At 28.2% G+C, this 23293-nt stretch overlaps 2 protein-coding genes and 1 long non-coding RNA gene across 4 annotated transcripts in view; 2 read left to right on the top strand and 1 right to left on the bottom strand.

Moving 5' to 3' along the window:
- LOC142324758 (uncharacterized) overlaps nt 1-12865 on the top strand; it is a 28342-nt gene extending 15477 nt beyond the window's left edge. Inside the window, exon 3 of the long non-coding RNA XR_012756381.1 lies at nt 12606-12865. This is a non-coding gene — a long non-coding RNA (uncharacterized LOC142324758). The remainder of the gene's footprint in view (nt 1-12605) is intronic.
- The window catches only part of LOC142324755 (uncharacterized), an 84516-nt gene extending 71458 nt beyond the window's left edge, over nt 1-13058 (bottom strand). The window contains exon 1 of the mRNA XM_075365704.1: nt 12826-13058. The gene's annotated coding sequence lies outside the window, so the exon portion shown is untranslated. The remainder of the gene's footprint in view (nt 1-12825) is intronic.
- A 219-nt stretch (nt 13059-13277) lies between these two features.
- LOC142324756 (F-box/WD repeat-containing protein 4) overlaps nt 13278-23293 on the top strand; it is a 45835-nt gene continuing 35819 nt past the window's right edge. Inside the window, exons 1-4 of one of the 2 annotated variants that reach the window (XM_075365712.1) lie at nt 13278-13698; nt 17134-17229; nt 19135-19320; nt 21636-21774. In XM_075365712.1, the coding sequence (XP_075221827.1) occupies nt 13445-13698; nt 17134-17229; nt 19135-19320; nt 21636-21774 (675 nt within the window). In that variant the 5' untranslated portion in view covers nt 13278-13444. The remainder of the gene's footprint in view (nt 13699-17133; nt 17230-19134; nt 19321-21635; nt 21775-23293) is intronic. The other variant, XM_075365711.1, reaches the window with a different exon arrangement.

The following is a 23293-nucleotide window of genomic DNA, read 5'->3' on the forward strand; positions in this document are numbered from 1 at the left end:
ATTACATTTTGGTCATTTGTTGATGAATTCCATTAATATTTTTATTGTTTGGAGATACTAATACTAAGATTATTCGTGCGCGCGCGCGCATTTTTCATAAAATCAAAAATGAAATGAAGTTAATAAAATTTGTAAGTCTTCATTTTCTTCTTCTTAATTGTCTTGAAAAATTGATTATTTTTTTCTTTTAATTTATTTGGTCTGAACGTTTTATAAAATATGTATGTATGTATGTATGTACAGTAAATCTAGCGACAAAAAAATTCAGTTTATCCGGAAAATTACCTTACGGAATTTCTGTTGATAAATCATTAGCGGGCCATGAGAGAAGATTAATTAGAGATTTGTGGGGTTCCCCCTTCCATCGTTATTGAAAAAAACTCAAAAAAATTTAAAACTCATTTATCTCGAAGTCAGTGCTTCGTAGAGAAAACATTTTTAAACAAAAAATGTAGAGGACATTCTTCTCTACAATTTATCTCATTGAAGTGACGCTGTACGATGGAAAATGCTCACAGTATGTGGCGCTGAAAGAAAAAAAAACGTGATTTTTCGCCTATAAACATTTTTTTTTGTAATTTTTTTTAAATGAGAACGTTGTTTCTCTCAAAAATATCTACAACTTTTACTTAAACTATTTTTCTGTCCGACTTACCGTTTTGAGGTTACAGCTTGCCAAAGAGTATAAATTGTTCTATAAACGTTTTAAAACGGCTAATAAGTTTTGTCACTATAGTTTCATTGCGTATGAATGTTATAATGTTTTGTTTCTTCAATTTATTAACAATTATATATAATAATTAATATTTTATTTAACAATTTACAATAAACAATTGAGAATGATGTCAATATTAAGAGATTTTGGAGAAAATTTTTGGATAGTATCTCTAGTAGTAAAAATAGTATTAAATAGTAGTAAATAGTATCTAGTAGAAATAATATTATATAAATAGTAATAAATATTAATCTAATTATAAGAAATAATATTATATCTAATAGTAAGAATAAAAAACTAATATTACAGTTATTTAATTAATAAAATAATGATAGAACGATCTTTTCAAATGCACATATCGAAGTTTGGTTTCTAAAAAAAGAAATTGTTGTTTCACTTAATTATATTTCAAATATATTTTACAACATTTATCAATTATTCTTTCCTGTATAGTTTATACATTGTTATGTTACTTGTGTTTTATGTATTAATTTGATTGATATGTTATATATGTTTTCGAAAGTGCTTGTGAGATTCAAATGTTGACCTTGGGGTTTATTTCTTAATTTTTCTTATCTTCGGCCTATCCTTTTTCTCTGCGGTTGGTTAACTGGAGATTCACTTCTGAATCCTTAATTTTATCGTAAAATATATAATTCTGGAAAAATAACGAAATTTATAATACATTACATTTTTTTTTTTTTAGAACCCATAAATTTTTCAAGCGGTTTTATTCATCGGTTATATTGCTACTCTATGATCTGCGATTTCATTTTTGTAAATATCTAATTTATAATTGTTTAGGGTCCTGTTTACAGTAATGTATTTGAAATCTGTTTATTCAGATAGGTAAGAAATGTTCAAAAATAAAGGGAGCGATTAGTACATAAATTTTCTAAAAAAAAGTCTAAACAAACGTAATTTATTTTTTATAATAGTAGGTGAAAAAAATATTTTTAAAAGAAAATAACGAATCAATTAATTTTAATTATTTGTTTTAAATACCTGAAAGATTTAGATCTTTTGTCTGGATATGTCCTGAACACAAAAAGTATTTTTTTTTTTAAATTATGATATACAAATATTTTAATTAGAGCAGTAACACAAATTTTACTGAAATTAAGATAAAAAAATATTGTAACGTTATGGAGATTTAGGTTTGATTGATTCCAGCGTTCAAGTCCTAGTAAAGCCAGTTATTTTTACACGGGTTTGAATACTAGATTGTGGATACCGGTGTTCTTTGGTGGTTGGGTTTCAATTAACCACCCATCTCAGGAACGGTTGAACTGAAAATGTACAAGACTACACTTAATTTACACTCATACATATCATCCTCATTCATCCTTTGAAGTACTATCTAAACGGTAGTTACCGGAGGCAAATCAGGAAAAGAAAGGGTTTATCAACAAATCAGTGAATGGTGTTATACACAACATAACCCAAGTTGTTTATTATTATTATTCTGAGCTGTGTACGAATGTCGTCACCAGCTGTCGCCAGTCTGCTCTCTGTGTGCGTTGGGCGAGGTATTTGTGAACATTGTTTTTTGTTATCATTGAATTATTTTTTATTTGTAAACGTCTTTTTACTACAAACACTTGTTAATAATTATTAATAAATGAATATATTTAAATTAAAAAAAAGGAATCAAGTCAAATTCAAACCGATGTGTATTACCCTTGTAAAAACAAAATATTTCATTAACTAAAATTTTATTGGACTATAACTCTAGAACCGTTGAAAATAAGTACCGATAATTTTAATCTATTTATCAAAGGAACTTGTGAACATCGTTCAGCAAAGTAAATCTGACTAGCGTCTCTTGTATCTTAAGTATTTTACACGTGCCACTGACATAAGAAAGATTAGGACAACAGGTGGAATATATTAATAAATTAATTAATTGTTAATGAAAGCCGTATAAAAGTAACTTCCTTTACTAGGATTTGAATCTTAAAACGCTCGACTTCGAAATCAGTTAATTTGTGATGACAAGTTTAACCACTAGACCGATCCGTTGGGTTAGGAACGGTCGACCTGAGACTGTAGAAGTATACTTTGTTTATATTCATACATATCATCCTCAGTAGTAATACCTTACAACGGTTCGAAAGGCTAAACAAAAAAAAGGAAAAAAATGAATCGCAGGTAATATTCAGCCCTAAATATCTTCATTCATTTCATTACAGAGATTGGTCGTATAATTAATATCGTTACTCTCAGAAAAAGCAACTCTGCTGCTTTATATGTGTTGTAGTAACAAGAATGATTGTGTAAAGTTTTTAACTTTAATAATGTGTTTTGTACCAATTTAAGTAGAGAACTGTTAAACCGATAAATTTCTTTGTGATGATTGATTATAACTGAAAAAAATCTGCTCTTAGCTAAAAATTATCAATTTTTTTAAAAACATTTCTTGCGCTTTACTTTATTTTTCTTTAATAACAATTTATTGTATCTCTTTTATTTTAATTTGAATAAAATAAAAATTATAACTTGAATAAAATTAAACTCTTACCGGTAATAGTAAAAGTTTAACGTGCAAAACCATTATAATTTTACCAATCCAGTCAATGTAATGTACATTCATTCCTTGTAACAAATGTTTGCAAAGTATTCTGTGATTTTCCTCCGGATATCCTTATCAAGCCGTGATTATCAAAATAAGGTTTAAGAATAAAAAATTAAAAATTTCGAATAAATTTTTTTTATTTTAGGGGCTTTGTAACTCTGCGGGAAAGATGAAGGAAAAATTTATTTATATAGATGTGATCCGTAACAAAAAAAAAAACAGAAAGAATTTTTAAAAATATTGAAAAAATAAAGTACAACTTTTATGAAAGTAATGAAAGTAAAGATTGCTTCTCATTTCGGTTCTGGAATATAATATAGGTGCCAAAGCTACTTTAATCTTCTTAATATCTCTTTAAGTAATGAAACAAATTTTATTTTAATAATAAAAATTAACAGAAAGCCAAAAAAAAAAAACATATATTTTTAGTGGTGGGGAAAAATTTATTTTTTTTCTAATAATATTCATGTACAAGTTAACAACTTTGCTTACATAAAGTTTTCTCTAAATCTAACAACTCCTTCAATAAAGGCTAAAATAAGAAATCAAAATTTAAAAAACTATTCTGTATTTTAGGTCCGAGTCTATAATTTAAAAAAAAAAAATAATAATTTTTTGATAGCTCTATATATGAAGTATATGTTAAAAAATACCTAAATTCACTTTTAAAACATCTAATTTGGGCATTACATGACTTCCTTTTACGCCTATTAAATTATATATACATTTTTTTTTAAATGAGAAATATGTAATATTTTATTTCATTTATAACTTCTGATATCCTTTGATATATATTTTTTATTACTATTGAATTATTATTTATTTTAAAACTTTTTACAATTAGAGATTAATAATTATTAATAAATCAATATATTTCAATTAAAAAAAAAAGGAGATGAAGTCTGATTCGAACCGACGTGCCTTCCTCTTCTAAGATCCAAATATTTCATTAATGAAAATTTCTTTTGGCTATAACTCTGGAACCGGTGAAAATAAGTACCGCTTCACATCGTCGAAAAACTCTCAACGAGATCTTATTACTGTAGTTAAGAAACAGTCCAAAATCCAAAAAAAATTGGATTTTGGACTTTTTTTGGACATTTGGTCCAGTCGATTGCTATCAAAAAGGGAGGTGCACAACTAGATGTTACAGCAGTCCTAAAACCAAAATTTCAACATCCTACGGCTAATGTTTTTTGAGTTATGCGAGGTACATATGTACGTACGTACAGACGTCACGCCGAAACTAGTCAAAATGGATTCAGGAATGGTCAAAACGGTTTTTTCGTTGAAATCTGAAAACCGAAATTTTTTTGCGATAACACAATACTTTCTTTACTTCGTACAAGGAAGTAAAAAGACCAACTTTTCGTTTCCAACCCCCTCACTATTTCGCAGTCAGAAACGTACTGATATTCAGAGTACAACTTATTACTTATGTTCGATTAACGGGTCGAGCCGACACAAAGAATCAAGTTTTAAGTTGCTTACCGGTGTGGCTCGCTGCATAAGCGCCTATGAAAAACCTCTACGTATTCAACATAATCTCAATTTGAGGTTATGTTTTCTTGTCTGTTGTCAAAATTTATTTGACCGTATCTCAAAACCGACTCGACCAATCTTCATCAAATTTTTTTTACTTGCATAACTTCATATACAGTACTACAGTATATTTTAATTTGAGTGAAATTGATGAAGTGGTTTTGAAGATTTCTATATTTACGGATTCTAACCAGGTACTTTCGGATTGGACAATAAATGTTCTACTACTGAGCTATCTTCACCAAACTTTCTCTCTCTCTCTCTCTAGAGGGCTATAGTCCCGAACGAAGTGGTCGGGCGATTATGTTCATTAGTTTATTTGTCAGTACATAGAGATATTATTGTTAATCCTAACGAAGTTTTAGATATTATGGCGAGAAAGAAAAATCGACGATTAGCTTTATAATAATTCATAATTTTTATTGGTGTGTAAATGTGTGAGTGTGAAGTATAATGTGAATTATGAAAAAATTATATAATAACATTATGATTCTTATTTGCGTAGTAAATTATGTATTAAATCTAAGCATATGTTTCGCGTTTCTCAAATGCAAGAAAGTATAAAAAACCGTTTCAATATAAAATAATTTTCATTATTATTATTATTATTTTATGATCATCAGCACCCTACACAATATGTAATGTTAAATTACATAAACTTTAAAATACGTATAATATGAAAGATTAATACAATGTTGACTCTTGTGTTTATAAAAATAATCAGTTTTAAAATAAAAATGTTGCTGAAAGGTGCCGAATCCCTGACAGCCTTTGTATTTTGAATATGCTAAAATATTAATTTCATAATAAAAAAATTAAAAATAATTTAACGTTGATATGCTGTCGATTCAAATTTGTTAATAGATGCATTTTGACGCGTCAGTAGAGTATTTGTTTTAGTAACGCGGAAGACATAACAATTTTTATTCACCCGCTGTCTATCTGTATGTTACGTATGTAGCAACGGTTGTTAGGAAACCATATTCCCCTCCTCTCTTCGTCAACTACAACATTTCAAGGTTAGACGGTTAGAACTTAAATGCATCTTTTTTTTCAACTCGCTATGTATCTGGCGACGTCTGTTTGTAAGTCTGGCAACTCTGAACCAGCGGTTGCTAGGAAACCGAATCCTCACTTCCTCATCATACAACCGTTCAAGGTTACACAGTTAGAACGTAAATGCATCCCTTACATTTTATAAAATTATAACTTATATAAACTTATAACTTATATAAACTTATAAATTATAATATTTTATAAAATTATAACTAACCAAAAATATAAAATTAAACCCTTTAACACTACAAACGTTTTCATCACCGATGTATTTATTTTTTTATATTCGTTGTGGCCATTATTTCGATTGAAATTATTGAAAAAAAAAATACTTGTAAGTCAAAAATTGAATTCAAGACTTTTTTAATGTATGAAACCTAGCTAAACAACTGCCGAGGGTGGTGTCTAACATGAGACTCGAACCTGACACCTTCAGTATGTCAGTAGATTTTTAAAATCTTTTATTATGAATTTATATATAGATGTCGATGTAAAAAATATTTATTTGTATAAGAAACCAGATTGTGATTATAATGTTTATAGTCGTTGACCATGATTATGTACAATGTAACTGAAAATTGATCCCTTTAGATTACAGAATTTTTTTTTTTTTGAGTGACAAATTTCTGTCCAAAACGAGAGAATCAACTCAAATCTTCAATAAGCGGTTGCCGTAACATCTCGGCAACCGCTCGTCCGATTTTCACGATTCAAACGACGTATGTATCGGCAGGTCGAGTGTTAAGTGTTTAACGCATCGCATACACTCTTGATCGACCGGATGTTGGTTATCCGGAAATTAAATCGTTTAGTCCTATGTTTTGATTGCACACACCCACCGTAAAACGTACCGATTCGACCTTTCGATAAATACGCTCAAACCTGTGCGCTAGCGCAGCTGTAAATTATAAACTTATGAAGAGTAAAAAAACAGAAAATAAAAAATATATAAAAGAAGTTTTTAAAAACCACTCTTATATTAAATGCCATAAAACGTTGAAAGAAAAAAAAATAAAACATCGCTCTTAAATTAAACGCACTAAAAGCAAAAAATAATTTTACGACGGTATCTCAGAATGGATTTTTCATTCCTAAATTTTCATCTCCTTTTACGTGTTTAATTGCTTCATCAATCTCTTCGTATACACACTCTACCTCATCATCATCATGGGCGCTTGTAGGCATATAGACGTTAACAATCGTTGTCGGTTTAGGTTTTGATTTTATCCTTATTACAATGATTCTATCGCTATGCGTTTTGAAATACTCCACTCTCCTCCCTATCTTCTTGATCATCACGAAACCTACTCCTGCCTGCCCATTATTTGACGCTGAGTTAATTACTCTAAAATCACCTGACCAAAAGTCGCTTTCCTCTTCCCACCGAACCTCACTAATTCCTACTATATCCACATTTGTCCTACCCATTTCCTTTTTTAAATTTTCTAGCCTACCAACCTTTTTTAAGCTTCTAACATTCCACGCTCCGACTCGTAGAATGTTATTTTTTAATTTTCTGGTGACCCCTTCCTTAGTAGTCCCCACCCGGAGATCCGAACGGGGGACTATTTTACCTCCGGAATATTTTACCAAGGAAGGCGCCTCCATTATTGCTATGTGAAAATGCAGAGAGCCACATTTTCTTGGAAAAAAAGCAGCTGTAGTTTTCCATTGCTTTCAGCTGCGCAGTACTCAGAGGACTGAGTGATGTTGATACGGCCGTTTAAGTCATTGTGACTCACGCCCGTAACAACTACTGAAAGAGCTGCTGCCCTCTTTCAGGAATCATTCCTTAGTCTGGCTCTCAACAGATACCTCTCCGATATGGTTGCACCTTCGATCCAGCTACTCTGTATCCCTGAGCACTCAAGCCCCCTCACCAACGGCAAGGTCTCATGATTCATAGAGGAGGGAAAAATAATATATTTTTTTTAATTTCAGACACATTACATTTGATACATTCACATTTGATAGCGATATCATTACATTATGTCTCTGCAATTTTTCTCATTTTTGTATTTCTTACAAACTTGTTTTTATTTTTACAGTTCTATCCGCAGTTTAAATAAAAAAGTTAAATGTTTTTAAATAACTAAAAATAAAAATTAGTAAGATAATACCTTTGAGGGTATGTACCACCCTCAAGTACTTACTATACGAGTGAATAAAAACAAAGCAAATTTCTTGTCATCTTTAATAAACTTGCATAGTTTTACACCAGCAGTAATATGTAACAAAGAAATAACATCAAGAAATTCTTTTTTTCATCCTTTTTAAATTTTTCAGCCCGTTCAATAAAAAGCGTCTAAAATAGCAACCAATACACAGTAGTAATTACATTAATTTTATTAAAAAAAAGGACGTAAGCTACTAAAATTATTATCTCTACCATAATAGCTAGCATATAATATATAAAACTGACATATAACATACAAAATGCTTATCTGTCCCCCTCCAGCAAATAAAAAAGTTAGTTCAGAATAGTGAAGACTGCAAGTTTAAATGACTGAAAAAATGGTGGAATCGATGATGAAGGACTATCCATAAAGGGACTAAACATTAAATCGATCACGGTTCATCAAAAGCAGAAAAACAATGATATTTATGATGAGATGTTGAAGAATGGTGTTCAAAACTAGCATTTTTACATTCTGTAAATAACACTCTTTCTTATTGAAGAGAGCATGACAAGAAACTTACAGACGATATCAGATGTTGAATAAACACCAGATGACTAATAAAGCATATCTGTTTCTTTGAAGAACAAAGGTCGTAAAGAATTTAAAAGCAGAATATAAACTGTGTACATTGGAGTGCAAGTGTGAGGAAAGGATAACAAATATAATGGAGATTTACATGTAATGTAAATGCAGTCTTTGGGGGTATTACTGTAATATTTTGTTGAACTAAGCTAAAATGAAAACTGCAAGTATTTTGGATAAGATGAGAAAGCAATATCTATTTAAGAGACAAGAAGAGGAAAATATGTTGAAGAGTGTGATGGATATTTAGGTCAATATCAAAAGGAGAAGGGACAAAATCGGCAAGTAAGGGAATGTAGGGATACTGGCCAGATTGCATTTTACAAAAGCTGGCATCTCTCTGAGATTTATCCATTTAATTACATAATTATTAAGAATGTGTTCACATATCAGAACATCATCACAAACAATCAAAATCAGTTCTCATTATTGGCATTGAAAGTTTTCATCACACCAAAATCATATAGCCTGTGAATTATAAGTGTTAAAAACCTTATACATTATTTAAATTTATTACAGTTCGTAAACCCAAAAATTTTAAACTTTTACTAACAATAATTACTAATGGTCATATTAAAAAATATATTTTTAATCGCAACACTTTAATACTTGTATTTTAAGACTTTCAAAGAATGCAATTTAAAAATTCCTTAACTGTTACCAGATATCAAGTTAAATTTTTTTACAAGGCTCTCAAAATCATATAAAGTTATGTAAATAGTCATTTGACCTAATTTCATCTAAATTTACAGTAACCAAATTTACGATAACATTAAATGTGGAATAGCCTGGAAATGCTTTAAAAGCAAATAATACTTCACATGTTGTTTAAAACTTGACTAAAAGGAAGATCAGGGTCAGGAACAGGATGAACAGTATGCTCAGTCCATAAAATGGGTATATTTTGTAGTCACCAACACTTAAATAAACTGGTAACTTGGAGCTCCAAACAACCAGTAACACTAAGATGAAGTAACTAAAAATAACAAAACTGCTAGGTTTTAATTACATTATTTTATTTTACATAGTTTATAATTTAATTTAGATTTTAGTAACACTTTTAACTTTAGCCTGACTTTAATATCACTAAAAAATCTAAAAATGGAAGAAAAATCGTCTTAAGGACAAATGATATTAAACAAACAGGCACATTTTCTCCTCAACACATTGCTGTTTTTGAGTGGCAGTATCTGACAGCTAACCAGTCATGTGAATGATGCACGCTCAAGTTTTTGGTTAAGATTTTTTCTTGGTAAACCCCAAACCAAATTACATAATTAATAGATAATTCACCATGAGTTCCAAAATCTTGTCCACATTTTCCAATATTTTACTGGTAGTTCGCTATCCTGAGTGATCATTGTCTTTAGCTGCTATACTTATTCTTAATTACTTTTAAAAATAGTTTAATTTTTTCAACTGTACTTAAATTTAACTTTTAGTTTTTATTTGGTTAATTAACTTTTCATTTTTATAAGTTAAATCAGATATACTGTAGAATAACTCTAAAGCTTTCTCAGTACTAAAAACAAAATATCACGTTTATGAATAAAGTGTTCTGTGATTTAAGTTGGTAAAATAAATATTTCTTAAATTTTAGAATTGTTAAAAATGGCATAAATGCACATGATTTGTGCATATTTTGAAAATTCATTAACTTTGTTCAGAATCAAATATTGAAATTTTTACTGTACTTTGCTCTTACGTAGATGCATATTATGTGATAAAATTATATTTTTGTCTCAAACCCCCCACCAGAGATAAAAAGCCTCAAATTTTCAAAAGATTTAAAAGTTTAAATTAAAAAAAAAAATAATAGAAAAAGAAGGGAACACTTATCAATGTTCTTACTCTAGCTACGGTGAGTATGGAGGCTTGTAATAAAAAAAAAATCTACTCAATATTTAAGGCCCTACATTGTAAATTTAAACTGTAAAAAAGGGAATTTATTATTATTTGATATCAAATTTTGGTGATCATTTTTACTAATTAGACTTATTAAAGGGTTTTAATATAAAGGACCCAAATTAAAGAGGAGAATTTGATGAAAAAGAAATGTTTATATGTTGCAACAATGTTTTGGCATAATCCAGTCCAAAAACATTAAAGTTTATGGTAATGTCTGCAAAGCCAAAAATGACTAAGTACTGCTAAACAAGCATGGCCACCAGTCACAAGCAGGCTGAGATAAGAATATAAAAAGACATGTTCTGGACTGCCAATATATTAGGGAATAACTTATAAAAGAAATAAAATAAAAAATGATGAAGCAACAAAAAATATTTTGGTTGAATTACTTCATATGAATTGATTTTTCTTTCTAATTTGTCTAACAGTATTTCTGACTGAAAATAACACTTACTTCTGCATCAAGTGGTTCTTCATGGTACAATGATAATGGAAAACTAACAGAACTCATTTTTAAGTCAATATTAGTATATTTTAAGTCAATTTAAAGTCAATAATAACAAAACTACATATATATATATACAACTACAGATATAACAATATTTTTATAACAACTTAATATATTTTAGTAATAGTTAACAGACACTAGTTTTTTTCTCAGTTGACTCCCCATCCCAAAGCCTGCATTAAGAAGCTTTTCTTCAAAATTGTTGATAAAAAGTAATAAGCAGTGAAATAAAAACTTAAATCATTTTACATAAATAATATATCTAAATTGTTATTATATGTTATAACAGCCTGTTTTGGAATACTGAAAATATATTTTTTTTAAATGTTTACTCTTTAAGGTTACAAACATGAAATATTTCTAATGAATGTACCTTTTTAAAAGTAAATGGTAAAATGTTATGTTTTTTGAAGAGAAAAAAGTTGTAAATTACCTCAGTTGTTAAAAAGTCAAAATTGATACAAATGTAAAAAAACTCAATACATCATTAAATAACTCAATAACTCTGAATATAATTTCCCTAGATGCTATTGGCATATTTTAGTGGCTAAGAATCTTAGCAGGCAACATAGAAAAACATAAACAAAACAAAGAACATACCTATACTTGATAAATAACACTTATTTTAAAGTAAATAACATGTTTTGCAAACAACATATTTCATGGTTCATAATATTATAAGAGGGACTGGATCGGGACTCCACAGAAGACAACTATAAATAAAGCTATAATAAATGCATACAAAAAATAACTTTACTACAAATTACCACACAAATCAGAAATTAAATATTTTGTATAATTTATTTACCAAACAAAAATTATCTGTTAAACAATACACCAAGTACAGTAATTAAATAAGAAAATTCAAATGCATAAAAACAATGGAACCCATACAGGAGTTGAAGGGAATCAAACAGAAAATAAAAGCAATCTTGCAAAAAAAAATTGTTATGTTTCTGATATTAGCCTAACAAAATTTAAAAATTTACATTAACTGCATTATCACCTGTAATACCATATCCTAGTTTAAATATGAACATCTATGCAATTCAGAAACATTTGAACAACTTTAATCATTTGATAATAATTCATTTAAAAAAATTATTTTAAGAATTGAAATCTAAAAATATAAAAAAACCTATGTAACATAGATTTCAGTTAATGTAGTTAAAACAGTTAATAAATTTTTTGCCTCAAAGGTGATGGTTGTGATTCCCAGTATAAAATAAAAGCATTGGCAATTGACATAAATAATGGAAAAATAATCTTTTCTGAGATTTCATTTGCTTGCATTTGAATGGATAGTATGAAATAATCTGGTCATTTCTATCCACCACTTTTATTTTTACTATAGTTGATAATTGTATCCGGTTTTTTTGTTTTTGAAAACAAAAACCAACATGTGCCCCCTTTAGAGTGCACATGTACTTCACTTTGTCATATGTGAACTGAAGATAAGGCTAATACATCTCTAGTGTCTTTCAATTTGACACACAGGAGATGATTTCTTCTAATGTAAACTAGTTTCTTTTTAGGCAGCTCTTTCAGATAGGACATCTAGCTTTACTCTGTCGCTGCCATAAAAAATCAAAAACCGCTGGTGGACCGTAAACAGGGTACGTGAATGTTGTATTTCCTTGTCACCGGGCGATGATAACACTAGAGCGTTTTTCGCCCACAAAACCCAAAAAAAGATTATGAAGATAATCAGAAAGAAGTCTTTGGAAAAGTGAAATTAAGGAATTTTTGTTATTTTTACCTGTGTAAATTTCAAGTACATATGCGGTTGACAAATCACCAATATATAGTTTACGCCATAAACACGAAATCTTATCCTGCCTCTACATCCACATACATTCATAAACTATCAAATTTTCCCTTTGAGAAAAGCAGCCCCGATACTCAAGAGATCAAATTGTTCAAAAAAGATTAGAATTAATAATTTAAAAAGAATTAATAAATTGTCTGTTTCATACTATGAAGAGACTGAATACTACCTCATTCAAAATAAACTGATCTTCATTTAATACTTTTATTTATTTAAGCTCTATATATATATATATAAAAAAAAAAAACATTTATTTTATTCTGAATAAAATTTTTTTGTAATGAACAGAAAGAAATGTTAGACTTTTTTTATAGAAATAAACCAACTGTTATATGAGTAAAGTTTTAATTGATACAATTTTATTGCTCTTTGGAATTCACAGAATACTGTTAACAGTGACTATACTCTGGGCAGAACTTAGTATGCTCGTATTTTGTGTTCTGTTCTCATAACCAAACTTTTTTTTTAGTTTTTACAATATTTTTTATACTTTGAGGTTGTTTCTTTGACAATTAGTGATAACTGTTGTAAAATTTAGTTAAGTGATTATATGGACATAATTAGCCTGCCTGAATCGCATAAAAATGATTCAAACATACGTAATTCTAACAAAAAATTTTGTTTGCACGAGCTGCCTACGGATGTTTTATTGCATATATTTAAGTTCAGTGACTTAAGTACATTGTTTTCATTAAGTTGTTGCTGTAAACGGTTTTATAATATAATTTCTGATGATTCTGTGTGGAGGACAAGAAGTAAGGTTGCAGTTATGACCAACCAGTCTTCTGAAGATGTTATCATAAGGTAGTTACCGCAGTAATTTTCAATGATAAAGTTATGTATACAACGTAAATTTAAATTAGTTTAGAATTTAATTGCAAATGTTTGTAACAACTAATGTCATCACAGAGTTACCTTCAAGTATGTGAAGTATAAATTAAGCATTTGTTTTGAGTGAATTTAAAAATATGTCAGCCTTCAAATGACCTGATGGCTTTTCAGATCTTCATTAAATTGCAGATTATGTTTTATTAAGATTGTGTATAAATTTTTTGTATTTATTGCTAACAGAATATTGTAATGCTGTATAAACATTAAAATTTAAAAAATAAGCATGTGATTGAATCTTTATTTTTTAATTAGAAGTTAATACTTTAAAAACTAGTCAGTTAAATTAATTTTGAATGAACCAGTCTGTTAATTATCTGATTATATATGTCAGCATTGGTTATATGTGATGCTGTATGTATGCTGTCATACGTTTTGTTTCTCCATTTAAAATTAACATATATTAAATAGTTTAACAAGAAATGTGTGCAGTTGATCTAATTAACCATTTTCCAAATTATTGGTGGTTAATACAATAGTGTAAAATCCCCACAGTTTGAATCATCCAAGTTGGTTTATTATTTTTTACATAAAAATCTGATTTCTAGTTGCATTATTCTAATTTATGTGATTCTGAAGCAATGTGTTGTATAAGTACAGTAATCCAAAAGAAATCAATGTATTTCAGTTTTTAAAGAGGTAATTGGTAGCTTATGATATGTAAGTTTACACAAACTTATATATGTTTTTTAATTTATAACACCATTCCTTGTATTGTATTTTGAACAAATTAGTTGCTTTGAATTTGTTATAAAACTAGTAATAAGAAAATGACCATGGACATTCATGTAAAAACTCTGATTGACTTTTTTAAAAGTTTCTTTTGTTATTGAATAATCTATTTTAATTAATTAAAATAATTCTTATGAATTTAAAAATTTAATTGTTAATGTGATCTTTGTAGTTTGATTTTCAGTAATTAAATTTGGTATGTTTCTACATTGAAGTTTGAAAGGTGAAGTCCTAGTAAGCTAAAATTTATCTAGCATAAAATTATTAGTGGTTTAATATATGATCTTTCTAACAAACAATTTTTTAATTTGCAGTACTTCACAACTGGTAATTTATTTAAGAAAGTTTTCACATTTGAATTAATTCGTACATTAAGATTATTTTTTATTCTCATACTCATATATACATATTTTTTAATCCTGGTATATGTACATCTTCATAATGTGTTGCAAATTCTATTTTTACAATTTTTGTAAATGTACAATGAAAATGCTAAAAAATACAGTTCTTTACAAATGACACCTTTACGTAAGCATCTTTACAGGAATCACTTTATTTAATACAGAGTTAAATCTTGCCAGCATTTTCTTAAAAATAGAAACACTGCTTATTGTAAATGTTTCAGTTATATTGTATACTTGAAAACGTACTTCAAATGGTGATATGTTTAACACATAATACAAAACTCACACCACTTCTGTTGCTAATAATTTGTACAATTCTTATAAGAACATATTTTTCCTTAACTTTATTGTATATGAGATCAGTATTTTCAATCCATTGCAACTTTTCAGTACTGCCATCTAAGAATTTTACATTATTACCTATTATCAAGTATCTATCATACAACAGGGTAAAGAGTGGTCAGACAAAAGTGGATACAAAATTGATTTTAGGAATACCAATTTAACTTTTATCATTTCATTTCGACCTGGTTGAAATATTTCAGTAAATTGATTTCTGTTTTCAAGATAAATGTGAATTAGATTATTTGCCTACTCTAATTATATTCATGTAATAAAATATTATAATCAAAAATCTCATAGCATATCATTCTTTTTTCAAATCAAACATAAACAGCATCCATGATTCTTTGCAAATTTATCTCATTGTTTTTAACACAAACTTGCTGTTAGACAAGACCTCTTTCTAAAACTATGTTAAAAATTGTGTAGCATATTAATAAAATATTAGCAGCTTCAGAATTACATTCTTTAAAGTTTTTGAAATAAAAATAAAACATGACAGCAAAGAATGACCTTCAAGTTCATCAGAAATAAATTTTTTAACATTTTATTTTGTTTATATATAATACAGAAGGTTCTAGCAATTGTTTGATATCAATCTGTTGTTTTTGTAATATCCCATAAGATTTTGGAGTGACTATTTATGTAGAGAATTTTCCTTTTAGTAAATTCCTGTAGTCTGTTAGCCAAAAAGTCATATTTCTTTAAATTTTATATAGCAGTATATTAGGCTCTGTTTGGAAGGTAGTGGAAACCATTTCACTCCGTCCCCTTACCCAAGTAAGCCTAACATGAGATGCTAAGTATTCTGGAAAATAGATAATTATTATATGCAAATTAAAAATTTTAATAATGCATATTAAATACAAATTAAAATTAATAATAATTTTTATTAATATAAAAAATAAATATATAAACATGCACTAAACACTGGGTGAGTTTTTGAATTATGAAGAAAGAAGAATCTACATAAGATACTAGTTAGTTAATGCCTTATTCATTTACTTTCCACCTGTGTTCATAAAATATAAAAAAAATTGTATTTCCAAATCTGTTTGAGTTTCTCGTTATATTAGTCTAAGATTTAGAAAAAAAATAAAGTAATATTTTGTTATTGTGTAATAATAGCCCACCAGGCTGGTCTAGTGGTAAACTTGTTGCTAATTCTTGTTTAACAGCTGATTTTCAAAGTAGAAGGTTCTCAGGTTCATATTCTAGTAAACATTGGTTGCTTTTATATGGATTTGATTACTAGACAGTGGATAACCCATCGGTTATCGTTTAACCACCAAACTATACATGTACTTTGGTGGTTGGGGTTTAATTAACCACACATCCCAGTAATGTTTGGTCTGAGTCTGTACAAGACTACACTTCATTTGCATGCCATACATATCATTCTCATCTCATTGAGCCAGAGTCAAGGTTGCTTATTGTTCAGTGGTTGAAAAGATTGCAACGTATACATTAAGAGATAATAAATTATGTAATAATCTTCTGTTGTCCGACTAACATCAGTGATTAATTTACACTGTAATCACATTTACACTACAGGGTTTTATTATAACTTTATAATAAACATTCTTGATTTACTTATCTATTCATATGTTTCAATTTATTTTATGATGTCAATAAGTGTTTTATTTATACGTTGATGTGGCATGTTTATAATCTTTGTCTTTATATGAGATTTATCAATTTTAGTTGCAGTTATTAGTAATTTGGATATTATTTAATTTTTATTTTAAACATTTTTTAAGTAACTAAGTAAATGTTTTAATGTATATTGCATTATCTGACATTTATAAAATATAACCTGTTATGGTACAATATTTATGACTACATTGTTGTTAACTGATTTTTTGTTTTTCAGATCATCAAAATTCTTGAATGCTAAACAAAAGTGTCGTATATCTGTCAACTGGAAGTTAGGAAGCTATGTTGAAAAATGTTTTTCAACAAGAATAAAGTAATGTTTCATTTTTATGTTATTAATGTGTAATCTATAATTTTTTTTTAATCTGCTTTGAAATGAGTTTATTTGTCTTTCTCAGTCTGTGACTGCGCACACAGGTGAATTTTTTAAAGTGGGAAAAATTTGGCAAAATTATCCGTTCTCTATGTGTATTATTTACTTAATTATATTACAAGCCTATTCTGCAGGTGCAGTTGTGCAGTTTAGTATTTTTTTGATAATTTTTCATCAGTGAATTTCACAAATTTATTTCATTATTCAGCTGCATAGAATCAGCAGTGTTATGTTATATATATATATATATATATATACATATATGTTTTTATGTCTGTTAATGAAACATCTTTTATGGTATTATTGTAATTTACAGATTTTAATAAAGGAAAAAGTGTACAAGAGTTGTGACAGTTTTATGAAATCTGTTTGAAAAATAACCTGGCTGCTTTTCTCTGGTACTCTAGAGATGTTTTGAGACATGTGATTGGCATCACTGTAGCTTATAAACTAGTGGACAATCCCCAACTACCCATGTGTGTCTGCAGATATTAGTTTCTCTGTAGCATTCATTTGAAGGTGTTGTTTAGTACTTTGGTGATTTTTATGATGCATAATTTGTACAAACAAGGAGTTGTCGAGAGATTTTGTTCTAAATTTGGCAAAACTTTTACTGAAAAAATTATAATTATTATTTGGCAATATATTTTACTGAAGGGAGGACTCTGTGCTGCATCCAATGCTATTAGTGATTCCTCAGTTTTGAAGCAGTCAGGAATCAAACATCTACCAAACATAATGATGATCCAAGAAGATCATTGACATCAGTGAACATGTCCAAGAAATTGATTTGGTGAGGTCAAATCAATATTTAACAGTTCAAAAGATAGCAGAAGGGAATGGAATTTCAGTGAGATCATGTCATGAAATCCTAACCAAAAAATTAGGAATGTATCCAGAAAAGTTTGTTCCGAAACTCTTGATACAACAGCAATAACACAATTTTGTAGCTGTTTGTCTGGAACTTTTGAATCGAGTAAATGATGATGAAACTTTTCACCAGTAATAACCAATGATGAGACATGGGTTTAAGGGTGTGATGTGGAAACAAATCTCTCATTGTGATGGGTTGGAAAATTATCAACAAGCGCAAAAAAGGCACACAAAAGTCATTCAAACTCAAAAGTAGGTAAAAGTATATATACCTGGAAGGAGAGTACGTTAAAGGGAATTAATTTTGTAGTGCTGGAAGTTTTCAGTAAATTTTTTTTTGAGGTACTGTTATTTTTTTTATCATATCTTGTGTATTATTTTTACTATTTTAATAAACTGACATAGCATTAAAATTTAATCCAAATGACTAAGCCATATTCTTTAAAAAGAAAGGAAGTAAATTTAATCTCTCTATTACCTTTATACATAAAGAGGAAATAATAATGTAATAATAATAATAATAATTTAATATAATAATATAAATATATATTACACACACACATATATATATATATATATATATATATATATATATATATATATATATATATATATATATTATATTATTATATAATTGTAATATAACTTCTGGGTAGAAGTTGGATTGTGTCATTGAAATCATGAAGTTAAATATTTGTATATAGTCATCATAACTGCTTATCTATTTGTCTTCTATTATTAAAAAACAGGATAATGAAATTTAATAATCTAGTTATTATGAGTTAGTGGCTAGTTCCTTTCTTTCTTATAAATACATAATTGTTTATATAAGGTAAAATGAAAATTGTTTACTGTAGAAGTGGATAGCAATTTCATTTTGAAATTTATGCTTCTTCATAATGCTCATGATGTAAAAATTATGATGAAAATTAAAAAAATATGTGATTATATGTGTTCTTTTCAAATTTTTAGGTTTATGCCAACGCTTATTTTAGAAAAGAACAGGTTATGGATGAGTAAAGGTGAAAATATACACGTGTTTAGACGTCAAGGAAGTTTTATTCATTGGAAAAATCCTCTATTTGTTCTTTCAAATGGCCATTGTAAGGATATATGTCATTTTGTGAAAATAGGTTCTCTGTTATTAAGTGGTGGCAGGTAATAAGAGATCGCCTAAAAATTGTTATCTTTTAGTCTCAATAAAAACTTGTGATGTACAGGGTGTTCTGGGATGTATTTGCCGAACTTCAGTAACTGATTCAGAACACCAAAATGATAAAAATTTCATATCAACATAGGCTCTATTTTGCTTTGTTTTCCTTCTGGATGCCTTTTTGTGATTTTTCAACAAAAAAATTATTCTCAGGAACAGGTAGACCTAGTTTAATTAAATTTGTCAAATCTAAGACTAATGTCTTGTTCTACAAAATACAAATTTTGAAAACGTCACCATCAAACATTTCAAAATGGTGGCCATCTTAATTTTTTAATCTTCAATATCTTGTAATTATTTGTTTGATAAATTTTTTCTTACTACGAAACTTATTAAGCATTTTATTTTGAACAAAATTGAACCTTATTTGTAAAAATCTGTTGACAATCGACTTATTGCAGACTATTAGTACGCCTGGCAGTACGCTTGTGTATTGTAATACAAGCTGTTAACTTTTTGCCTTTTTTTATTTCCTCCAATAAATTTAATAAAAATTATTAATAATAAATAATAATAGTAAATTAGTAAAAATAAAAAAATCACCTTCTATTATGGTGCGCAGTCATACTGACAGGTCAATTGTCTACAATAAGTGGATTGTTTGTCAGTAGATTTTTACAAATGAGATGTCATTTTGTTCAAAATAAAATGCTTAATAAATTTTGCAATAAGGAAAAATTTGCTCATACAAATAATTACAAAGATATTGAAGATTAAAAATGTTCGCCATTTTGAACTTTTTTAAGGTGATGTTTTCAATATTTTTTATTTTGTAGAACAAGATACTTAGATTTGCCAAATTTAAATTAGGTAGGTTTACCCGTCCTGAGAAATAAGTTTTTTGTTGAAAATCAGAAAATGGCATCCAGAAGGAAAATAAAGCAAAATAGGACTAATGTTGATATGGACTTTTTTCTCATTTTGGTGTTCTGAATAAGTTACTGAAGTTCGGTGAATATGTTTGGAAAAATTTGTACATATTATATGTTGATTATTAGGTTACATTATTATTATAGTTTGATTTTTAAAACAAATTAAAATGTTACTTTTACTGTTCAGTTTCAAAATTATTTGTTAAGATTTGACTTCTTGAACCGGTTGAATTTTCTGTACTAATTGAAATAAATTATATCTTGGAGTGACTTCCTAAAAGTTAAAATCTGTTATTGCAATGCTAAAGTTGCTTCCAGATCATTTTCGATACCAATATGAATCATATTGATCGATACTTAGCAAATTAAATTCTCTAAAATGTTTAAAGACTAAATAACTCGCTTTGAAATTAATAGATCTTTTTTTGAAAGGTCTATCAGACCTAACTATTGGCGTTCTTCAGTGTAGTATGATTGTATTGTTGTTAATTGCATCATTAATAAGTCATACCAAATACTCCACTGAAGAAAAGAGTCAGTAATAAGCTTTAAAAGACCTTTTGCAAGAAAAAGTTCCATTTATTTGAATATGAATAGTTTAATTTAACCACCTGTTAATATTTATTGTTATCACATATCTTAGTACAATACCTTGACCCACTAGAAAGGATCTTGTGTTTTGGTGGCCATTTTTAATGTATTACCTGTCTATTTACAAGCTCTTATAATCAGTTAAAATTAAATTTACCATTCTTTTTCTGCATTGTTATATTTTATTTGAAAGTAATGTACTTAAATAATTTTCAAATGAAGTCTTACAAATTATTATTTTATTCTGTACTAATTTTATTTATTTTGATTTTTTAATGCTGCTCCAGTTAAGGTTTTCGTACAGTTTTCCTTGATGCATTCATGTAAATGTAGTCTTCTGGCCAAGGCCTTTTTGACTTGAAAGAAAAAGAACACACCTCTTGGCAACATCACTAGTATTCCCAAGGATTTATGTAATAGTTTATTGTAGCATATGTGACAATGATTGCATTAGCCCTCAGGCTATAACTTATACATACATTATATTATCTGTTGTTAGTATTGCCATTACGGTTAATACGTACTTTAAATTCTCTGTTTTTATTGCAGTTTTAACCACTATTTTTCTTTACAGATAATAGAAAAAAATTCATATTTTTGAGCTTTTCATTTACATGATAATGTTACACTTTTTGAAGGCAAAGTAAATTTCCTGTGAGATGTAAATTATGTTTCAGAGAGCGAATATTTATTTTGTGAATGGACTGTGATACTTCTGAAAGAATGGAAGTTATATTAAAAATATGTGATTATTTTAAATTATACATAAAAGTTGTAGACTTTTTTAATTTTTATAGAGATGGGAAAATTTGTGCTTGGTCAGAAGATACAGGACATATTCTGTTTAATAAAAACTGCCATGGTGTAAGTGATGTACGTTCCATTGATGCCTCAAATGACATTGTAGTATCTGGTTCAAGGGATTCACTTTTAAAGGTTATTAATTACTTTATTAGTGTAAACTTTTAATTATGTAAAAAATGTATCATTTTATTAACACTGCTTGCCATTAAATAAACAACAGAATAAATCAAATTGAAACTTTCTCATAATGTGAAAGAGTTTCATTGCTCATGCTACAAATTTTCTCTTTTGCAAGATAGTATAAAGCACTTCACTGTTAGAAGTTTTCATTTTTTTTAGTTTTCTTCTTTCTATCTAATAAAAAAGGTAATGCATTTGGAAGCTCGTTTTGGATACATAATTATTAATAAAAAAATTACGTGAAAAAGAGTCTAAAAATAATTTCCTCTGACACTTTAAACTTAAATCAGAACTTAATTTTAATCAAAAGAATGTTTTATTTTGTAATTATGTGTGTAGTTATTACTAGAAGCTATAATACTAGGCTAGTTATACTAGAAGACTATAGCCATAGCCTTTTACAACTTTTAATATACAGTACGTAAGTTAAAAAATAAAAAACAGTAACTTAAAAAATAAAAAAAAAAATGTAACTTAAAAAATAAAGAAAATAAAATAAAAAACAGTAACTTAAAAAATAAAAACTACTTAGTAGAACTTAGCACTTGGTTTGTCTTTTAGTACGATCAAAACTCTTATCAAAAGTCTAGGGCAACGGAACTGGCAGTAGAGATCAAAACAACTGTACAATTTGTTTTGATCATGTAAATATATATCAACACAACCAAATCTTACCAATAATACTATAATTGTCACTAAAACACGAAAATTATAATTCTCGAATTTTACCATAAAAAACTTCAGGAAAAAACTAAAAACAAACCCAGAAAGTAAAACAAAAATGTGTTTATATTAGTGATGTGATGACTGATCTCAAGTAAAAAACAAGTTAATTTTTAATTGTGTACCAGAGTTATGTTTGTTTATAAGTTCCTTAAATAGCCTAAAGTTTTTGTAATATTGTTGAAATGTTTTTTCTTCTGATGTGTCAGTAAATGAAATTATCGTATCCACAACCTCTTGGATTTTTGAAAGTGTAAGGTTTGTTTATTGGTTCACTGTCACACGAACCATCAGAATTGATGTCATTCTAGGAAATGACTTCATCAACTATTTCTATATCATTCAGAATCTGGAACTCAGGCTTTTCTATTTCTTCTAGCCATTCCTGCACATTGTCTTCGGTTGTTACAATCTCTTCTTTTTTCTGGAAAATTTTGTGAAGGTCTTCAGTTTCATTGAGATAATTTTTCAATTCGTGTTCAACATTCATACAAGTTGTGAACAGTTTACCTCAGGCATGCACCAAGGTTGTCTTTTCAATAAATTCCACGCATCATTTAGATTAAAAATTGCTGACTTCATCGAATAATTTTAAATATTTTGAAGTGATTTTTTTCCTTGTATATCTACAACTAAATCCTCCTTCTCCTCTTGTAACACTGCGAGAACTTCATCTAAATATTTTCATTGATAGCGTCTTTTACATGCAACTATCACCCTTGGTACAAAGGCTGAATTAGTGATGTAA

This window comes from Lycorma delicatula, chromosome 5 (genome assembly GCF_047948215.1).
Source record: "Lycorma delicatula isolate Av1 chromosome 5, ASM4794821v1, whole genome shotgun sequence".
NCBI lineage: Eukaryota > Metazoa > Arthropoda > Insecta > Hemiptera > Fulgoridae > Lycorma > Lycorma delicatula.